Raw genomic sequence first — 23,913 nt, forward strand, 5'->3', positions numbered from 1 at the left:
TAATGGTATTAGACATTACATGCATTTGCAGCAAATAGAGTGGGTGATTTGGGAAAAGAGTGGCTGGTGGAAGGTGGCTCGAAATCCATCCATTTTCTTTAACCCTTATCCTCATTAGGGTTGCGGGTATGCTGGAGTTATACGGGTACACCATGGACTGTTTGCCAGCAGGTGGCTAGAACTAAGAAAATGAAAGATTAATTTGGAATCGATGTAATTTCTTTTCAGCATTTTAGGGATGTTCGATAATACTTTTTTTCAGTTTGAGTACTCACCTCCTGAGTCGTAACCGATTCTAATACAAAGTACCGATACCACTAGGATTTTTTATACATAACACTTTCTAAAAAGAACTATGACACATCTTTTCCAAAAAAGACCTATATATCCCCAATCAGCATCTTTCTTAAAATTGTATTACATAATGGCAATTTTCTTGTCTTCTTATTTCTTCTTCCTGATTTTACATGGCAGCGTCACGAGTACTGATACTGTGAAATATGGCTGGTTATCAACCCGATGCGATACCTGGTATCGTACTTGTTCATCCTAAATTTTAATTAAAGCAGATATCCTGATAGTCCTAATTAGGAACTCAACGCCTTTATAGATTACACCAAAGTGTGCACCAATGGCTAGTTAACACAAATATTTCAAATGAAAAAGCTAATTATTCATTTCTAAGATAATAATGTTAATTTCTGATATTTCTGTGCGTATACTGTTGCTTGTAATCTTCTCTCTTAGGTAGGTGACCTACAACATGCCAATTGAGTATCTAATATTTATAATAGAGCTGTCAAACGATTACATTTTTAATCAGATTAATTACATCTTAAATTTTTGATTAATCGCGATTAATCGCTTAATTTGCCCAGCAAATTTAAAGAGCACCTGTTATTTGTCAACTTTTTCGACATTTAATGTTATGAGGACGTCTTCAAAAGATTGTATCCACTGCACACTCCCCTCTTTTTCTAATCAGTTAATTTAAAAAATGGTTTCATTTTGAAATATACCGGATCTACCTTGATGCCAACACTCGACTTCCTGTCCGGGTCGTGTAAAATAGAACGCTTGCGGAAACCTTCCGCAGCGCCGCATCCCTTCCGCCCCGCATACGCACCGTACTGCAGCTGATGTGAATTGACACGCAGACTCAAATGCTTTCCTTGCGGTGGCCGTACAGAAAACGCGCCGCGCCCGTTCTGCAGTCAGTGTGAATTGGGCGTAGGGAGTTGTGGTACAGCTGCAATAGTTTAAACCACCTTTTTTGTCGTAAATCTTCACAGGCAAAGATGACATATTTCGTAGTTCACAGCGGCACTCTAAAATATATTAAAGTCAACTGCACATTAACTTGAAAGGACCTGGAGTTTGACAGCATTTTCAACGGACCGGCGAGCCATTTATTTTTTTCAGTCGCTTCTCTTTTAAAAGAACACTCGTTTGTAGTCTGTCATGGAGGAATTTGTAACATGAGGAGGTTTGCAGGGTTTTGTGAAGAGTGACAGGTCTGAGCGTGATTTTTGAATTTTAGGAGCCTCACCAGCAGGTACAATTGTGTTATTTTTGCTTTAAGGGTTTTGAGGGCTTTAAGGGTTTTTTGTCGGTTGGCAATCATACCAAACTAATTCATCTTAATCCTTGAATGCAGCACTTGAGTTGTGGCCTTTATCAATGTTAAGACCATCTTCTGAAAAAAAAAAAAAAAAAAAAAAACTAAATCAACAAGTCCGGAAAAACTGAGAAAATGTCTGCAGGCGTTATATCTGTGTGTGTCGCTATTTGTTGCTTTGTGCGTATATGTTGTGGCACTGACTTTGTGTGGGTGTGTTTGGCTGTTTTGGCCTGTGTGTGTGTCAAGAGGGTTGTTTGTCAGTGACTGTCAAACTGCATGTGTGTGTGTGTGTACGTGTGTGTGTGTGAGTCCCTACAACCTTGCACCCATGCAGACATGCTAACTCGTTAGCGGCTTCTCACTCCTTGTTTCCAGAAAAGGAGGTGCCATCCAGGTGGCAATATCCCACGATGAACCTCTTCCCAGTCTGTAATAACGGACGCTCTTGGTAACAACTACATCAGGGGATAAAACATGGATTTCATATTTAAACTGACTTAATCTGTACAAAAATAAAAATAGTAATATCACTTGCTTAAAATGATTTTGTTTATTGCCTTCTTCTTTTTCCCCTTGATTAAAAAAAGTATATATCCACGAGGATGTTATGTGTTATACTATTAATTGAGATTATCAGACCAACCTGGAACTAAACATGAATGAGAATGTGTACTGAGACCCAGTCAGATGTGTTTTAAATTCAGTTAAATTCTAGGCTCTTAGGAGCTAAAAGAGGTACGGTTTCATCGACATACACAATCTTTTGTAGGATCCAGAATAAATGTAATACGGCTGCACATACAGTATATCAAGGATGGATAATTTATATAATGGGGAGGGTGGGTTGGGGCGCACAACTTTTCATCAGTACTACTGAGATACTGTATTTCATTTATCTTATATTTCACAATGCATGTATAAAAGACAACTGATGTTTTTTTCTCCCTTAGTGCAAAGGGCTCTCGTGCATAAAAAATTAACATTTAAAGATGGCACAAAATGACAGAACAACAAACCAATATTAAGTGCAAGAACTAACGTCTAACAAAAATGAACTCACTCAACTTTTTAATACTATTTAGGTATTTTGTTTGTCCAGCATGTCATTCCAAATCCGCAAAAAAATATTACGCCTAATCACATAACCCGCGCAAACACATTTGAGCAATGTCAGCCATCTAGTAGTGAATGGTAATATAACAACTTAAAGCTACACAGTAGAACCCCGTAATTCACATGGATAGGCAAATAGCCTGCAAATAGTGAAAAGCCGCATATAATTGACACCCATTGATATACATTTAGGGGAGTAAAAAGTTTTTTTGGGTAAAATTAGAAAATCCTACAAAAAAATTGCTGGCAAACATCCAATATACACTTTCTTCACAAAACAAAAAACACTTCTTCTTTTTTATTGACAAAAAAATTTAAAAAAATTGTGACTAGGTGAAATTGTGGGTACCGAGCCTCGAGTATTCGGGGTGCACGGTAGTAGAAGAAACATGTTTATAGATTTGAAAAGGCATGATGTCTTTACTTTAAAAATGATGTTAATCTGGAATTCTGGCCTCAGCAGAAGTCATCAACCTTGACTCCAAGCCAGTCCTTGACTTGTGCATGCAAACGAGTAACTGCAGACTGAACTTGGAAGAACGGGACACAATACATTTTCGTCTCGCATTTGTCATTGAGTGCTATTAGAAAGCAATTAATTGGTGTCAGCGATGAAGAAGCTGGAGTTAGATTTGTTTTCTCGTGTTAAATCATCATTTTCAGTACTTCAGTACTACGGAGCTGGATATGTGTGTTGTTTTCTTTTCCTTGATTGTGTCCATCCTGTAGGCTTGAGGGAAACAATATTAAACAAAGAATGCTGATCAAATAACATTAGATCCTTCTTTGAGAACCAGACGAAAACTGCAAAACGTATTATATCCTACTTGGCAAAGATAATTAATGTAGCTCCATTTATTTTTTTAAACTGAGCAACTAATAATCCTAAAAATAATAACGATAATAATAACAACATGTCAAATGTATATAGCACCTTTCTAGATGCTGAAAGACACTTTACACGTACTGTAGGAAAGCACGAGACACTCAGTGGGAGGAAGCTGAATCTTGTTTCTTTTTCGAGTGACTGTGTGACTGATTTCTCAGTAAATGGCTGTTAATGCTGTGATGGTTTCGGTGATCTATTATTAGCAGGTTGGGCGCAAGATGATGGAATTCACCTGAGCCCCATTCTCACTTCCTTGTCGCCTACTCAAACCAACTCATGTCTGTGCTCCCTTTCCTGCACAGGTGCATGTGAATGAATGTGTGGTATGATGTACACCTCAATGATTGCCTATTGATCCCATCAGTCGTGCAGCATTACATTTACCCTCACCTTTAGAATGCCGGAGTCTGAAACTTCTTGTTTTTAGTCGAAGGGGGAAGTCATTAGGAACACTTTGTTTGTTTCTCGTGCAACCACCGCGACATGTCGTAGATGCAGCAGTAGATTGTGAAATGACCCATGCAGTACAGAAACACTCACTACTGAACTGGCAAGTGGATTTAATGAAAACACACATTTGAAGCATGCTTATTTAGACATTCTAATTCGATTTAAACAGGGACTTGAAATAACATAGATTATGAAAGAGCTTGGAAAGTAGCAATTAATTTGGACATAATATATTTGAGATAACTTGTGTACTGTTCGAATGTCAACTATGCACCTGATATCCATCCAAACATTTTCTATACCACATGTCCATTTTACACTCTAAAAACAGTTGGGTCAAAAGTAACACGAAATGGTGTGTTCCACTTTATGGGTCAATTTTTCCCAACTTTCTGGGTTGTTTTATACAAAAATGACCCAATTTTTTTGACCCAAGTAAAGGATCTGACCCATTTCTTGACTCAAAGTTGGGTCAAGTAGACCCAAGTAGAGGATCGGTCCATTTTTGACCTGGTTTTAGAGTGTAGGTGAGGGCCTATTCCATGTTACTTAGCAAACCCTACACCTGGACTGGTCACCAGTCAATTTCAGCGCACGTGCAGAGATGACAAAAATCCACACAGACCATCACTGAGGAGGAATTGAACCCACACGGCCTGCATGGACATCAGGGGAGTAAACCACCACACTCTTAGTGACTAACATCTGAGATTTGACATGGCCTTTTTTTTTTTTCTCTCTCATCAAAGCTATTTCCAAGTTGCTTCTTCCATATGGGCCGTTTGCGCTCCCCTCTAAAGGGAAATTGTGTTTACCCAAGGCTGGCTCTAAAAGTGGGAGGCAGTCTGTTGTCTCTCATGATGAGTGATGATGATAGTGGTTGTTTGGGGGTTTTGATATAATGCAGGCTGTCACTGATGTAGACAGTTTTATTTACAGCGTATGTTAAACATATTTGCTTGTGCGCTTTAGCGTGTTTATGTTCAAAACTGTGTAGGTTCACCTTTACCTGCCCGCAAAAACAAATTAGGGTCTGTTTTACCTTAATGTTTACATGTGACGAGAGGTCAAAGAGCAAGAGAAGGTAAAAAGAGGGATGGGATGCGTAAGGCAACCTGAAATGAGGTAGTTTTGAGGTTTGATTAAGGAGGAGCAGGCGTGCCACTGCGCCTCATTGTGAAATCTGAGCCTGTTTCGTGGAACACAAAGCTGATTTAGTCATGACTTGTTCTGTTGTATGAATGGCGACAGGTGGATACACAGCTTCATTTTGCTTTCTGCTATGTAATGGAAGAGCATGTAGTACAGTATGTGATTCTGGCATTGATACCTGGAGATGAACAAACATCAATAACTGAGACTTTCAAATTGTATAATTATGCACAGCATCACTGATGTCACTGCGCTCTGGTTGGGAATGACTGATTAGTGCATATTCAATCTAAAATGCATTTTTCAATATAGATTCATCTTGCTTGCAACTACACATTGATATATTGATTTATTTTTACTCAAGAAAATGAAGAGTGATGAAAAGTTAGTGACTTGTTTGTATTTAGTTTCAGCTGCAGATAATTGGTTTGGGATAAATGTTAATTTAGGGATTAGTGGGTTTCTTCAAGCCATGACCACCTTCTTTGTTGACTGTCAGCAATCTAGTTTGAACTACCTTGTTTACACCTTGACTGGAGCAATCTTCTTCTTTTCAGTCACATTCAAACCAAATTATCCTTCATTTCCACAAGGACTCTTCATCACAAAGTTCGCAAATATATAAAAAAAAAAAAAACACATGTAGTTTTCAAAGAAATTTAGTTTTACCATTCTAGACATTTGAGGATAGTAAAGGACAAGAGCGAAGGGGGGGGGGGGGGGGGAAGAGGTAGGTTGTTTCCTATTTTCCCTGGTAATTAAAAGCAGATGTCAAGGTACGAATTTCTGAGCTTGTTTAACGCAGCCCAACTGTTTGCCGTTTTACTTTCTGCACTTGTTGAAAGACCATTTTAACAGCTTCTCATCCAACCCTTGGACTTTCTCCAGTTTGTGGAAATGTCTCTCCTGCTCTCTCGTGCTATGATTAAGCCTTACTTATCCTTCTGTTTGCAGTACTACGGAGCTGGCAGGTGTCCGTGAGATAGAGTTTTACAAAACCAACATATACAAAAAACTCCTCAGAGAGAAAGAAGCCTTAATTGAATTGTCAAACTCAAGTCTACCTAGAGACCGGAGAAACAGCATTCAGTCTCTCTCTCTCTATCTCTCTCTCTCTCTCTCTCTCTCTCTCTCTCTCTCTCTGTTCTCCGTTTCTCACTTGTCTGTCTTTCTGATGCCTAATTAGATCATTAATTGATGGGTTTAACTGATTACTTAAGTCCAAGCATCTTCGAACTCAACATTACAAATTAATGTATCAATTATTAAATTGGTGATGTTCTAAATGAACAAAATTTATATTCACATACACTTAACGTGAGACAGTAATAATGTAATTAGGGCCCCTTTGGCTGAATGCTCATCTAGGATTTGAGAGCTTACCGGATGAGTTTCTTTCAAAAAGCATGTCATGGAAGATACTGAACAGTTGTCGCTGCTGTTGTGTCCCTCACTGTGAATTGATAATTGGGATGGGAGAACAGCAGACATTCATAATTCCCGATGGACCCAACTGTGATTTAACCATATTTTTACAGAAAAATATGCCTCTTTAGGCATAGAGAAGTGAGAATTGAGAGAAGAGAAGTGTTATGACTGTATTTTGGGTTGGGTCATTGAGTTAGGTCATGGGGTCATCGTTTTATGATGTTGATGTTATAAGTAGCTTATGCAGTTACTATGTCAATTGTGCCGATAATGTTTGCAGTTGTTATGCAGTTAATATGGTGCCATATTAATCACTCTTTGTTTGTCTAGTCACTCTTACTTTATCATATAGGCCTTTATTCTGTTGTGCATTGCACGAGTGCACAGGTGTCAGAGTCCTGCATGTTTTCGAGGTTTCTCTACTCCAACACACCACATTCAATGATCAGGATCATTATCAGGCTCCTGCAGAGCTTGCTGATGAGCTTAAATATGAATCAGCTGTGTTAACGTGGGAAACCTCTAAAACATGCAGGACTCAGGCCCCCGAGGACCGGACTTTGACACCACTGCACTAGTGAGAGTTACGGAATGACACTTGTGAATGACACAAGTAAAAACTGAGAGCCTGATTTACCAAAGGATCCCAAACAGTGGGCGCTAAAACGTGTGTTCCTTTACTGTGCCATATTCAAAAGAGTTTTTGCACTTTCAGATTATACAACATAAAAATTTTGGGAGTGGATGGCAAGCCCAAAATGAAGTTACTACACAAGCTACGACATAAAAGCTTTTAAAAAATATATATATATTTTTTTATTTAACTATTCCAGAGTTTGGAGAATTTGATATATTTGCCGATCCTGTGCAAAGAAAAATAAAAAATACACTTGAGACAGCCAACCTGGAAAAACGTCTCTGCATTATGATGTAGCAATTGGTGCTTGCCACATCATAATGCTAAAATAATCCCAACACAAGGAAATGTAGAACTGAAAAGAGTTTTGTCAGAGGTAGAGCTCCACTCACCATTTTTAATAACATAATGAAGTGGTATTCAAATTGATTCACATCCTGCGACAGATGAAAATCCAACTTGATGAAGGTAAATGGAGTGCACTTATATACCACTGTTTCTGCATCATGGTGGGTGTTCAAATAGCTTTACAAAGTCTCACGTTAACTTATTTGTAAACTTAAAATATGGAACTTGAAAGTACAGATGATGACTGCCTGCCACTGGTTTAACTCCCAAAAGTTTTGCTTTTTAGTTGAAAATGTCTTTACTTAACCAGGATCCCAAAAGGTAGGATCCACGTTGGTTATCTTGATGTCATACAAAATAGATCCTCCACACCAGCAGGCATCAGCAGAGTCCCAATGCTAAGCTAACTAGCTGGGGAAATGTTCTGTCTGGGACAAACGGCTTTCATTTTTTTGCCATGTATGACGTGCAAGAGAGAGGCTAACGACGAATATTTACAGTTCATTAGCTGTCTAACCGTTCACATACACTCATATCCACTTATGGTTGAAGGAATCGACTTCCGTGTTAACAAACTGCTTGTTCCCAAAAGACACATTCACACTTCATAAAGTTCTACACATTAGACTTCATTCTGATCCGAGTGCAAACATTTTGATCCGATTCTCGCTTTCCCACACATACAGTCGAAGCCCCTTTTGAATCACCAGCCCTCATCAGAGGACATATGGCATGACTCCTTCTTGTGATTCGTCATTTCAGCACTGTGAAAACCTTACGCTGCTGTATGTTTGTGCAAACCTTAAGTACATTTGGATTTAAGTGTTTTTACATCTTAATATAACCAGGACTGGATTTATTTGGACACTTTTTTGTGTGAACAGTTAAGTATCTTAACAATTTTCCCAATCGGCTTTGCGATGGGACAGTTTGAATTTTTTTTTTTCAAAATCTGAATATACTGGAGGGTGACCAGCATCCCACAACACTTCTTTGTTTCTGAACATACCCATGCAAATGATTTGTATTTTCTCACTTGTGATCATGTATTTTTTTCTGCATATAACTTGCTCTTAGGCACTACTTTTGCTCCGTGCTTTCATGTGCATTGTTCTCACTACTTTTAAAAGTTTGCTAACTCTGCTGCTTTTTAGCCTCCGACAATCTTGCTTCTTTTTTTTAATTTCCTTTTGTTCCTCCGGTGGTAATGGTGTGTAGAGATCTAAGCCACAGTTGGCTCGGCTTCACATGAGCTTGTGTGGAGAGACGAGGGGGGGTTGTCAAAGGAATCGGCTGGGCTTCTTATTCTTCTTCCACTGCAGAGAGGGGAAAATATATAAAGGGAAGGGCCCTGCTATTATCAATATTAATCTCACTTTTTGGAAAGGCATCTGTAGGCTATGAGTATTTAAAAAAAAAATACTCTGCTGATTCAAGAAAGTCATGTTTGAACTTGCTAATCTTTTTTTCTCTACTTTTTCTGTCACTCCCTGCCATTCTCTCTTTCCCTCTATTACTTCACAAGATCCTCTCTCTATTCATTTAGTGTGCCATTAGCTCTCCAAGCTGTTGTTTGTTTTGCTACTTTAATGTGCTTTTTTTCTAAACAAAAAAGCGAGAAAACAAGCAACATAAAATGGCACGTTAAAAAAAAACGATAACGTGCAGGTTGTGTGCGTGTTTCTCTGTCTGTGTGTGCGTGTGTGTGCGTGTGAGGCCATTGGCACTTGGGTCCAGATGTTCTAATTATAGAACAGCTCTGCTGCCTAATGACAGGAAACACTGGCCCCTGTGCGTGTGTGTGTGTGCGTGTATGAGCGTTTGTGTGCGCGTGTGTATTTTTGTGTGTGGTTGTGCATGATTGTATGTGTGCAGAAAATCAATAGGCATAGTAACACATTGAATGTGCATCAGACAGAAGCGTTAATGCATTTACGGTCTTTAACCTCTTGAACCCCAATTTCCTTCTGAAATTCTTATATAACTACATATTTTGCTTCACAAAACATGTTTGTGGTCCAAAATGAATCACATGAATACTCTTCTGGGATCAACTTTGATATCCTATTTGATATACGTATTATGCACTCCTTAAAAGGGGTTTACTCTTCTTATGAGTCCTCCTTTAAAAACATTTGCAAAGACAAACATGCTCAGTTTTGATTGAGTGGTAAATTGTTTTATGTGCAGATGTTATTGTTGCTGCTGTTATTAGAAGTAGTATTATTGTCAAGATTTGTTGTACAAGTATAGTTGTTGTAGTAGCAGATATGGTAGTAGTCATAGCCTGTGTTGGGGGAAGACAAGAGAACAAAAATGCATAGTTGAAATAAAGCAAAATCAATATCATTTACTTTTAAATGCCCATACAGAATACTGAATGATCAGTGTGATCAATAAAATAACAGAACTGCAGCAAGTAGTACAGAGAGGAAAAAAGAGGATACGTCGGCAAAGATAACTGATACATTTTCTTCATAAACATGGAATATTTTTGCATACCAAAATCAGTAACATTGATGCAATTTTTTAACTGTGCCCTCCTCAGCAAAAAGTAAAAACAAATGAAGAAATAAACTATGAAACACCAGAATAAATGTCAAAATGTCCAAATGGCTTTGGAAAAGAGAACAAATTGAGATCACGAAGCAAACCCTTAAAGTTATTATTATTATTATTATTTGTATATACAATAATGATACTAGCCTGGCAATAGCCAGATTGATTTGTGCTTCACTCGAGGGAGTTCTCCACAATATCAGTCTGGGACTGCTCCGCGTTGATTTGTTCGGGAAAGGCGGGGCATGCTGTACAACACTTCGAGCTGATTGGACGAAGCAGAATCATGTGCACGTCTACTTAAATTTTGTTTCGACCAATCACGGCAAAGGATGAAAATCTCGTCACCGACATGCGACTGTTGTGACTAGCTGATGTCATGGCGTTGAGTTTATGTTGTCGGTTTTGCAATGTTGATATGCGGATACAAGAGACTAATTCAGTGAGAATAGAATTAATTGGAGCGTCCACACATTTGTCCACCGGTGTCGCCATGTTTGGTTTGTTTCTTCCCACGGCTTCCGCGCTTCTTGTTTTCGTCACAGCTGCATATCCCGCCCCCAAATACAATGTCACTCTGTGATTGGTCGTATCGGTGGAAATCAATGGGAGCGGTCCAAGATGGATTCTCCGGAGTTTGTGAACTCACAAATGCCGCGAGAATACATCTTGTGAGAGCAAGGTTATAATAATACGTGAGAAAAATTTTACAAAAATGTTTTTAGTCGTTTAGTCCTGGTGACAAGTATAGCAGCTTAGTTGGCAATAGTGTGGTTAAATAGTGCATATGTGAGAGATTTGTAAAAGTACAGTAAAGCACTGACTACCTTTACATGCAGTCAATAACTCCTTCAAAACGCAAATATTGGCATTACTGTATTTGGGTTTCAAAAGGTTACTAAACTCAACCTTTTTTTGCTCAAACACAACCTATGCTACCTTTAACGTAACCATCCGCTTTCAACCTAAAGGATAATCTGCGGTCAAAATTAATAATGCGATCAACCTGCATGAATACATTATTAATGTGATATTTTTTTGTGATTAATCAATGAGTTCACACTTTAACTTCGACAGCACTGTTATATATACACACGTATGCCTGTGTATGAGTCTGTCCACCTTGCACGCAACCCTTTGGAAATACACACTCAGAGATAAACAAACATGGCGACACAACCCAGAAGCACACTTTTGGAGACATGAATAAAATGTATTTTATTGGCCGTATTCAGTTAAAAATGGACTTTGTCTTTAATGACATTTACATTTGTGTCCATTTCATCTCACATGTTTACTGTATTTTGAGGAGACAAGATGATAGTCACGCTGTACTTGCTTAATAGAAAAATCTCACTCAAAGAAAATAAGAAAAAAAGAAAAAGAGAGAAGCGGCAGAGAATGCAGATTAGTTCTACAAAATGAGGGAGAATATAATTGTTAGAGTTTGCAAAGATAAGGCAAAGAATGACATTCTGAATTGAGCATTATTACATCACTTCATTTTTTTGGGGGCACGCACACACTGACACACACACACGCACACTAAGAGTGGGATTGTGGGTGTCAGACAGTTTAAGCAGCTTTAAAGAAGAAGATTCAAAAACGTAATCTGACGCTTAATTCTTACCGTCTCATCTCCTTGTGTGTTAGCACTTGTGTGAGTGTATGTGATAACCCAAGATAATAATGTGAATGGGGTTCAGTGTAAGTACAAGAGGCTTCTGTTACATTCACAATTCAATGAAATTGTCTCTTTCATTCGCAGTTGTATGACTTGTAGTTATATCACTTGGACTTATTTAATGACTTACCACAAAAACTTCTGAAAGACTCCATTTAGGCTTCACTTTGACTGGAAATTCATAACATTTTTGTTAACATTTGTAAATCTACTTTTTAAAAGATTGTGTCGTTTGATTTTAAAATAAATTTTTTTTGGGGTGATGTGCGTGCCACCTATATGGCAACACTGGCATTGACTGCCACCAGTACTATGCCTTAATTGGCTAAAGAGGGTTGAGGCTGCCTCATTGAGCAAAGTGTCATGGAGGACGCTCCAAAGATCAATATGTTTGGATTCAAGGATTATCTTTTTGATGAAACTGGGAAAAAAGACAATAGCAGCATGCAAAGTCTGCAACTTGAAGATAAGAAACACAACATCTACCATGTTTACCTTCATCTTTCCAACTCAGGTAACCTCATGTGAAGCTGAGATAGCTATGCTAGCTTGGCAGTTTAGCTCATTAATAGTTGGTAAAATATTGACTAAACTTTTTTGTCTTCTTAATGTGTTTACTTGAGAAGATATTAAACTGATAGACATTTTGGTCATCAGCGCGTCCGCCATATTTGATGTGGCAGGGTGCGCATAAACTAATGCACATCAACTTGACTGAACTACATAAAGCGACAACCTATGAAGCACACAATATTAAAAACAACAACAACAACAACTCCATATTCGTCATCACAGTAACAGTGCTGGATACATTGGTAGCTATAAACAAACAAATGTTAGCAAAGATTAGATAAATAAAATAACATGCGTTATTTTAAATAATGTAGGTATGCATAATTTTTTTTTTCATACTCTGAAGTTGTTTGTTTACTATCTTCATTTGTGATTTTGCAGGATTGTATGACTTGACTTATGACTTGATTGAAACAAGTAGTGACTTAAAATTTGGTGGCGGCTGGACTTTACTTTTTTTCTTTCTTCTAGTAACTTGTGATTTGCTTGAAATTTGAAGTTTATGACTTGATTTGCTTGTGACTTGCACATATGTGACTTGATCCTACCTGAACAAAATACTTTATTATTATTATTATTATTATTATTATTATTATTATTATTATTATTATTATTATTATTATTATTATTATTATTATTATTATTATTATTATGGAAATGAATCATTGAAAATAACATGATTGAGGCAGGCCATAAAAATGATGAATGACTTGAAAAAAACTATGAGATTTCAGAAACATTTCATTTGTGAAGAACATTTGGTCTAACGGGAATATCTGGATTTAGCATCACGTGATTTCATTTGAATAGTCAAGAATGTGTCTTTAGGATTGTCACTCAATGACTATAGGTAGTATGCGTGGGTGGTGGAGGATAGGCCTGGCCTATAATTACTTACAGAGAACAAATGAGAACAGTGGAGCTATACATCTTACACAGGTGCAGTCAAACACACACGCATCGTACACTTGATTTGTTTTACCTGTCAAAAAATACCTTTCGTCAGCATGTCATCAGTATACATCAGGTGCAATAGGTGATCCATCCTTTTTTTTTTTTTTTTTAATTTTCTAATTTTATTTTATTTATTTATTTATTTATTTTTTATTTATTTTTATTTACGTTGTTATTTATTTTTTTATTGTTAGGGAAAGCTGCAGTACCCATAGACGACCCATGCAAGCACAGGGAGAAAATGTAGTCCACACAGGATCTGATTATCAAACATAGAACCACAGAACTGTGAGACAGATGTGTATAAGATCTCTTTAGATTAATGGGCCTTATGCGGAATGTCACGTGACCAAACAAAAAAATTAAAACAATCGTTGGCGGACTTGTATGCACTGCGACAACTATGACAACTGATGACATGATAGTTTGGACCGGAACTAGCTAGATTATTAACTTGTTGCTGGCTTGAAACCTTTGTACATTTTTAAGGCACTTTTTAGATGTTACCCTGCAAATACTATGGAAATCAGATATGGTCATCTTTGCTAGCTTTTGCAGACATCATGTTAACAGCAAAGACATTTTGATCTGAACTGGAAAGAAGTGCTTAATGTTGTTTTGACAACTGCCGAAGTTAGTTAATTAAGGGATTGTTCCTCTACGCATTTTCGGGCGGTGTATACATTATTTAGGAAGTAGTGTAAGTGTGCTTATCAATGAGCTGTAATTAACAAATGAATCAAATAATTAATTAAATCTAATAATACCATGTCATTAGTCACCATGTCATAATTACCTTACCTCATAGAGTGTACTTTGTAATTGTGCTTATTTATTTATTTATTTATGTATTTATTTATTTGTTTATTTATTTATTTATTGTCTTACCTTTATTTGTCTAGGTGAGGCAACGTACAACAGATTTTGAGTTGCAACGCTGACCTTGCCAAGAGGCATCAGACATATAATGTAGTTACATCATTTGATAACTTCATTATTTTTCATGTACAATTAATACCTTTAAAAACAAATTTTCCCACTTGCTGTCGACTGAAGATGACATCACATGTGCTAAGGAAATATAGGTAATGACCAATCACGGCTCAACTGTTTTCTGAGTTTGGTCAGCCAACTGAGCCATGATTGAGGTGAAATTTGTTTCTAAAAATATTAGTTGTTCATGAAAAATAATGAAGTTATCACGTTAATTACAGACAAAATATTATCTTCTTACTGTTGAAAATGGCCCAATAGTCAAGTATCCCTTTAAAAGGCTCAAACCATGCAAGCTTAAAACAGGTGCAGCGGTTATGTACAGTTTCTCTCACTTACTTTTTCAATGGTAATATGAGTTAAATGATTTAAATTATATTGATGGTTGTAGGGTGTTCCAGTTGTTTGAGGCAGAAATTGAAAAGATAATTGACCAAAAGTGATGTGTACGTTGGTAAAGAAGAGGTTAATAAACTGCAGTTGAGTGTGCTGGTATGAATGGTGAGCAGGGAATGAGTGTTTTATTGATGATTGGAAACCAGTGAATTGGATTTTGAAAGTGAAGAAAAGGCCAATTAACCAGGGAGTCCAGTTAACACTGGTAGGTGTTAAAGGGAACTGTTGTGACAAAGCGGATGACAACATTGTATATGATGTCTATCTGGTGGATAATAGTTTTGTACAAGATCTTTATACTACAGCTCTATATTGTAAGATTCAGAGGAGAGAGATTTTAATGAGAACGTTTAACAGAATGTGTTAAAGAGGATTTCTACCAGTAAAGAGAGCCTCATCTGGTTTTAAATTTTGAGAGACGATTGTTAACGTGTGTTTTAAATAAAAGTGAACTGTCAATTATGATTCTCCCTTAATTGTGCAGTGTCGACCAGGTAAAGACACCTAGATGGCATCACTGAGGGTGTGATTCATTACTTTTTATACTTTGGATAATCTGAGCTCAAATGTATGAAGCCCCTCTGGTGCCAGGGTATGAAAAATAATTTGTTTTGTTTATCTCCCACAGTTTACTAATCTGTTCCCAGTTTAGCAATCTGTACCCACGGTTTAGTAATCTGTACCCTCAGTTTACTAATCTGTTCCCACGGTTTAGTAATCGGTTCCCACAGTTTACTAATCTGTAACTAAAGTTTAGTAATCTGTTCCCACAATTTAGTAATCTGTACCCTCAGTTTACTAATCTGTTCTCACAGTTTAGTAATCTGTTCCAACAGTTTACTAATCTGTAACTAAATTTAGTAATCCGTTCCTACAATTTAGCAATCTGTACCCACAGTTTAGCACGTCAATAAGAAACAAAGAAGAACACTCGAATATATAGATAAATAAAGAGACCCTCTTTCAATTCAAATGTATTGCACACAAAATAAACTGATTAAACGCAAAAGTATTAAAATCTTAAATGGATATGAATGAATGAATTGTACTTTTTACTTCTTAGGACCACACTTTGAAAGTCACAGTATGTGATGATTACATTAACGCAGCCATATAAAATGGTGACTAATGGCCAGCATAGTCGACAGAGGCTTCATTATTCATCGCAAATGCCTTAGATAACAAACAAAAAACATAATTCCCATACCGGGAGTCGAACTCGGGCACCGTTACAGATGTGTATATATGTATGCACAGTTTACTAAACTGTGGGTACAGATTGCTAAACTGTGGGTACAGTTTACTAAACCGTGGGAACAGATTAGTAAACTGTGGGAACAGATTACTAAAGTTTAGTAAACTGTGGGAACAGTTCAGTAAACTATGCGTACAGATTACTAAACTGTGAGTACAGATTGCTAAACTCTGGGTACAGTTGAGTAAACTGTGGGTACAGATTAGCAAAAAATAAATCATAACCTGGCACCACAGGGGCTCCCGTTCAAATGAGAATATGATCTCAGACCATACATGCTTGTTTGGTAATCAATCTTGACATACTGTACAGTATGTCACATGACATGTAACACTTATCCCGAGCCACCAATCCCGCCAAGCCCGCCATCTACAACCCCCAAACTCATCACAAAGTAATTATTAAACAGTCATACATTAACCTTTTTTGTTGTCAATAATGACATAGAGTGCAATGGTTGAAGTAAAGGCCAGTATTTGTGTTTCCTCGGCAGTAACACACAATACACATACACGCACACACATTGCTAACAGCATTAATAGGGGTCTGTTTTGCGTCAGGCAGGTCTTAATATGATCATTGTGTGAGACATGGAGCTGTCTGTCAGTCTAAATTCATTAACTGATGATAGATCACCTACAATGTGCGCACGTGTGTGTGTGTGTGTGTGTTCGCACGCGCATGCGTGTGTTAGCGTTTGCAAGAGGGGAGTAGGATTGTCCATTTGTATTTTGCAATTTGTGTGTCCTCCCAGCCAAACCCAACCCCCCCCGCTCCCTCTCGCGAGTGTAATTTATAGCCCTCAATCGGAGGCCTTATCAGGTGCAGGACACATGGACGCCTCCTTCTTACCGCCTCTTCCTCCGCGTCTTTTAACTTCTGCACACTTTCTGCCACCTCTTTTGCACTCCGCCTTCTGCTTCAATCTGCTTTCCCATCCTCTCGATTTGCCCTACTGAATGACGCTCTCGCTAATTGTAAACTTCCACATCCTCTTCAACATCACTCCTACTTCTAAATCCACCACCTCCCAACTCTCAACCTGTCAAATCTATTTTGCTTATGCTCTGTTTAGACATTTGGTGAGTTACCGATACACACTCATTATCTGTCAGTTTACATATATATATATATATATATATATATATATATATATATTAGGGGTGTTAGAAAAAAATCGATTCGGCAATATATCGCGATATTACAGCGCGCAATTCTTGAATCGATTGGATATGAGGCCGAATCGATGTTTAAAGATACATTTTTTATGGGAATATTCAACAAAACGTCTAATTTAAGGTTAGGATTAACACATTAAGCATGGAAGAATGTTATATATGGAACATTAAGCCTTAATATTTTTTTTCAGTGCTGTTCAAACATGAAACAGACTGCAACCTGTTAAATGCAGTCGCTCAGTTATAAGCCTGAATTTTCAGATAAATAAATACATTTTCATACAAATCTTACAGTGTACATGTACAAGTTTACTGATTAGTATTTTCTAAATTTGAGTTTTAAAAAAATCGCAATAATCCATTTATAGATTCGTATCGGGATTAATCTGTATCAAATCTTTTTCCGGGTACAATGGCTTGTTAACATATTTGAAAAGCATGCATCTCAATATCATTGAAGAATCAAAATTATTATGTAGGCTTGAATTTGTGTAAACAGTTGCTTGTCTAAACTATTTATTACAAACATGGAGGCCAGGGGAGGGCCTGTTCTAATAGTAGCACATCGGTGATGGGAAATTGTAATTTCCTAGGATTGTTTTAGAAGTGATAATGTAGCCCCTTCAAACCTGCATTTTTTTCTGCTAGGCAAAATTTATTTTTATTTTTTTTGTGCTGATTTGGACTCTTTACCCACATAAGAACAACATGGGCATTTGGGGGGGGGGGGGTTGTCTCATGTTTTTAGTTTTTATAGTAGACACCAGGATAATATGGCTGTAACATGTTGTTAACTCACCAAGCTTGCAACATTTTTAACATGAACATAATGCAAATCAACTTGCGATTGTGATTGGTTAGTTAAGATCCGATCATGAACCAGAAGTATTGACATCATCCAAATTATGCGTTGTATTGGTTTAGACACGCGGATATGTCGATCTATCGATCTGAATTAAAAAGATAAACGAATAGACTTGTACACACATATAGACTGGCTAAAACTGTATTTTGATATATAATGTATTAATAATTAATAAAAATATAAATATATATATTAAATATATAATATATATAATAAATAATAATTACTTTTAATTGATTGGTGACCAATCTGGGGTGTGCCTTGCCTCTTGCCCAAATATAGCTGCTCCAGCTCACCTGTGACCCCAATGAGGACAAGTGGCATGGAAAATAGATACATTGATAATGTTGTGTTTCTGAAATATTGTCAATGTGACTGACAAATGTATTGTGACAACATTATGTACAATCCTCAAATAAAGGGCCTGTATAACAAAAAACTTCAAACTACTCCGTTTAGTTTAACCAGAAATATATTAACATGTATTATTAAGTTTGTATGTATGGAAGTTAATGCTTTGTGTTAGTTACACATTGTCAGAGCAATATAGAAAGAATCAAACTCCCAAATCAAGTGTTTATAATGAAGAAGGACACTTTAGTTTTCCAAGGTTGTTTGCCTGAAAGTCCAGCATCATACTCCAGCATTATACGCTTGTGGCAGGGAATCAAACCTGTGACCTCTCAGGCAAGAGACTGACCTTTGCAATGCAGTGTGATGGCAACGGGGATTAGTGGTCTGTGCGAGGCTTAAAGGTCCATTACATTTCATAGAGACATTAAAGGCTCTGCAATCATAATCAATAATGTTTAATGACATGGAGAAAGGAGAGATGATGATTTACTCTGATGTAGTTGATTACACTCTTAGTCTGTACACAGAATCTACACACATGGCATACACAATGTTGTTGAGTGTTTAGGATAAAAGTCATTGAGGTATATTGATTATATGGAATTAATGTACAGATGACCATTTGTGTGAATGAGCAACAACAACCAAATGCTCTGGGGATTTTTCTCATTTTATCGTCTGATTAAAAATGTTATATAATATTTGAGCAATTCCTGATTTCAATTTGTAAGGAAGAAAAAAAAGCACCAGTTTGTAAATGCATTTTTCTATCCATGCACCAGAACAGCAGGCAAAAATGTTAACCAATAGTCTACCCAGCTGCCCAATGTAAGATTTTTTTTGGGGGGGGGGGGGGGTATTTTCTGTTGTTCAATACTTATTAATTAAACTTGGGTCCACTCTTTCTCTTTCACTATTCTGCAGATATGGAGGAGAGAACAAGTGCGGGGTCATGGGCGAGTGGAAGTCGTTCTTCGAAGGTAAAACAAAAAAGAAACTGATTTACTGATAACAAATTAATTTGGCCATTGTCAGCACAACACTTTACACTTTGCCTGCTGTGTATTATAAAATAGTGCTACCGTTAAGAACACAATTAAAAACAAATAAAGAAAAATTTAGATTTTGGAAACAGTTTAGATTTAATGGGCAAACTAATTGAGACACTTTTTCAATTATATGGTTAATCTATTCCAGGGATAGGCAACTTAAATGCTGGAGGGAAGGCCACAATTTTTCATCAATCTTACTCAGGACCATGCATTTTCTAAGCTGACGTATGACACAAATAAAATTTTAAGTATGCATAAAATATATGAAATACAGGCTCTTAATATATTTAATAGTTCATAATACATTTTTCAATGCATGTATAACGAGCCATATTATCCTAACCCAGGGTTAGGCAAGTTCGGTCCTAGAGAGCTCTAGTCCTGCATGTTTTTGATGTCTCCCTCCTCGAACACAGCTGAGAGGCTCCTGCAGAACGTAATGATGAGCTGATGATTTGAAACACATGGGTTGGAGGGAGGAGACACCGAAAACATGCAGGACTGCGGCTCTCTAGGACCAAACTTGCCTATCCCTGTCCTAACCCAACAACAAAATAACGACATAAATGTACCCCCAGCACCCACCCCCTCTTCCATAAAAATGTCCATTCAAGTCTGGTACAAAACTGCTGATCAGCAAACCAACTTTAAGTGCAAGAACTAATTTTGTACACTTATTAAAAATTCATTATCTCAAAATGTTTATGTTTATTGTTTACTATGTTTTTCCTGCATATCATATCAAATCTGTAAAAAAAAAAAAGAAGAAAAAAAGTCAGGCCGACTCATGTTGTTGTATAGGGCAGTATAAGACTTGGAACTAAACCATCTCTGCCATCTAGTGGTGGATGGTGATATTACAACTTAAAACTACAGTCGACCCCTGCATACTCGCAATTCACAATTTCAACATATTTCTTCTTTTTTTCAAAGTATTCCCCCCCCCCCTTTTTTTTTTTTTATCAGCGTTCTTTTTTTTGCTAAGAATTCTCTGGGTTGGAAAAAAAATCCTCCTGAATCTTACCTCTTCACTTACAAGTGATTTTGGACATGGTGTGCTTCAAACCTTGTGGGAATAGTTTTAGAAAGACAATTTTCTTTTCCTGCCAGATGTGCCCCAGTGCACATAGCAGGGGCCATGCAGATATGGTTGGATGAGTTCGGTGTGGGAGGACTTGCGATCCCTGGCCCTGACCATGACCGCCCATCAAACACCTGTAGGATGAAATAGAACAGATAGTTTGATCCAGACATAAAGTCATGGACCAAAATTCCAAAAGCTGCAAAATATGTTGTTGCAAAAGACATATGTGCAATCCGCTGAATTTCCCAACATACATTTATCCATTCGTTAAAACACAAATATTTGATGTAACAAGTTATACAGTAGTTTTATATCTCTCTTGTTTTGTATCAATGTAGTTTTCACTTAAAGTATTTATTTTATTTTTCTCTTTATCCAGAGCTATGCAGAAGGATCTCAGTACATTACATCACATGACGGCCTCTCACCACCTTACGCTAACTCCAGGCTAACAGGTAAGTGGCTTACTCACTGGGTATTCCTATTTAAATTGTCCGTCTTTTTTTTGCTTTCGATCAGTAAACTTTGACAGTGAATGTGATTTCATGTAAAGCGGAGGAGTCAACTCACTTTCTCACAACTCCGACTCCTGCCTCGCACCCCCCTTCGGCCTCGGCGTGTGGAAAACGCCGTGCAATGTGTGCTCATTTACCCATGATGCACCATGCCTCTGGCCCTCTCTCCGATTTGGCGCCAGTTGTGAGCAAATGGCCACTGACACAGATAATCTGCCTCTCTTTCCCGCCTTCTCTTTCTCCTTGACGATCGCTCTCACACTTTGAGCTTAATTACCTTTGACTGGATTCATAAAATATGGAAGATGTCAGATCTCAGCCACCCATTTCTGCCATAGCTCTTGTGCGCTTATGTCTTGGTTATGGTATATTGTCCTGTGTTGAAAATTGTCACATTTGGATAAGAGAAATAGTAAACAGGTGTTTGTGTGCCAATATGTTATAGTCATTGAAAGAACAATGCGCTTGTGCAACAACAGCATTTATAATTTTAACATACCATGTGCTGTGTTAACACTGGCCACAACATTAGGCACACCCCTACAATGTAATAAGAACAGACTCTACAACTGTATCATAAATCCTGCCTTTAAAAATGTAGTTGTACTCAGTTCTCGAAGAGATATATGCTTGTTATTGTCGCTGAAGTTTACAATGGTGTAGAACTGCACTGAATCATACTGAGAGCTGTTTCTTATCTTATAATGTGGTTACCTTATACTCAAACAAACATTCACACATACTGTATATTGAATCATACCTAAAGTTGCGAATATTTATGCATACATAACGTAATTTGATATAACTCAGAAAGTAATGATCTTGAAACATGACAATGATGTGAATTGTTTATGATCTATATGTCAACAATAGAGTTATTATTTGCCTTTCTTATCATGGACACATTTTGTTTTGGGCCAATGATCAGCATTTCGTTTGCAGTCAACGAGCATACAAACACTTTTATTGGCAGTTCTGTAATAGGCCCTCAACCAGATAATAGAGAATTTAGACTTTTCTCTCATTGTGATGCACTATTATTAATATTATTTGATAAATTTTTTTAGCTAGTAATCACAAATTGAATATTTCATGGCTGTATTACTCATTTACTCATTTTAGTGACTAAAACAAAATACAATTAAAAAAAATCTAAGGATGAAAACTGATCATTCTTGGAATATTTTAGTATACCGTGAATGCATGGCCAAGAAGGCCTATACAACCACAAAATATAAACTTTTAGGTTTACTGAAATGATCCATTGTGTGTGCGATGTGTTTTGACAGTGTTGTGATTATACTATGTAGCTGCAGCGAGGAGGAGCACGGGTTAGAAATGGAAATATTGTATTCTTCATCTCGCGCACGGGAACCTCAATTTACTTTGATAATGATAACACTAAGAGACAGAGACAGCCACAGATATAGAAAACACACACACCCATACACACGTACACATGTACACACACACACGCACACACACACTATTCCAACATTGCATAGAAAACATTCTCCTCACTTTCCACTTGTGACTGTTCTCTGCTTCAACAGAATAACTTCATTGTAATATCAGATAGTATTCAGAGTCTGTTGGCTTTTCTGTCACTCTCTAACTGAATGGACACCCAAAGCCATCTACGTTGTCTCACTGTCAATAACCAGACCTCAGAGCTTTTGTCAGATTTTTGCATTTCTATCAGCCTGCCATGAAAGACACAAGCGTGTTCAAAACGGGAGTTTGAGTTTGGAGTTCAATTCTGTGACAAAGCGCGTAGCTACATTTCATAAATATTTTATAATTGAAATGACATCAATCTGTTTCAGCACCCCTTAAGATGATCAAACATTTTTGTGACATGTTTTTTTTACTGAAGGAAAATAACACACTATAATTGTGCACAAATACAATTGAACATAATAAAAGAGAATATAAAGCAACAAACTGATTTTATTTCCAAGAGTGATTGAGCTCACAGTCACACAGACACACTAGTATTTGTGTGCCTTTAAGGGGTGTGGCTTAGGGAATGATGTCTGGCACTAAACAAAGTCATGTTGGCTTGTTATTTCAGTGTTAGCGTCTCCTCCTTGTGAGTGCTTTCATTTTGTATGTTTGACTATTTTGACCGGTCAGTAAACAGCTGCAAGTGCATTGCTAGCTATGACTCTCCTTTCCCACATTGAGGCCATTAAAGTGCATTTGCTGTTCTTTCTTTTTTTACCCCCTTGTCACTCGAGCGGTGAAGTTGACTTGTAACTCAAATGTTGGCTCGTAACGCAAAGCGGAGAAATGGCCAAGTGACGGTTTGTAACTACAAAATTATTTTGGAAGTATGGTGGTAGAAACCCTGTTTTGCTATGTTGGAAAGCCAACTGTAATGAAAGGAATCTTTTTTTATTTTCTTTTTTAAACAGTGTGTTTGTATCTCTTGGTTCTTTTTAAACAATATAGCATTTTGAAAGTAGAGGGAAACCTGTGAAGAAAGACAACTAGTACAGTCATGTTTTTGGATTATTATTTTTTTCTTTCTTTTTTTTTCCTTTTTTCTTTTTTGATTATGGCTAAATTGTTGGATGGTGTTCTTGGTCCTATTTAGCTCAAATTGATATTTCTAAAAGAGGAGAGAAATGCTGCAGAATTTAACCAAGCCAACCTGTATGTGTTGTCAGACTCTACCTCTTGTTATTTCTTTGCTTTACCCACTCTAACCTTGTCTATCTTTCTTAACCCCCCCCCCCATCAGATTAGAGTGATGTTATGCTCTAGATAATCAACGAAGGGATTAGTGTCATCTCAGCGACCCTACTAGA

General features: G+C 37.2%; 1 protein-coding gene across 3 annotated transcripts in view; it reads left to right on the plus strand.

The window, feature by feature from the left end:
* The window catches only part of tcf4 (transcription factor 4), a 183,612-nt gene that overhangs the window by 32,139 nt on the left and 127,560 nt on the right, over positions 1–23,913 (plus strand). For all 3 annotated transcript variants that reach the window (XM_086096542.1, XM_086096541.1, XM_086096543.1), the window contains exons 5-6: positions 19,374–19,429; positions 20,965–21,040. In XM_086096542.1, the coding sequence (XP_085952668.1) occupies positions 19,374–19,429; positions 20,965–21,040 (132 nt within the window). The remainder of the gene's footprint in view (positions 1–19,373; positions 19,430–20,964; positions 21,041–23,913) is intronic.

Source organism: Leptonotus elevatus, chromosome 15 (genome assembly GCF_054856555.1).
Source record: "Leptonotus elevatus isolate MCC_2025b chromosome 15, RoL_Lele_1.0, whole genome shotgun sequence".
Taxonomy (NCBI): Eukaryota; Metazoa; Chordata; class Actinopteri; order Syngnathiformes; family Syngnathidae; genus Leptonotus; species Leptonotus elevatus.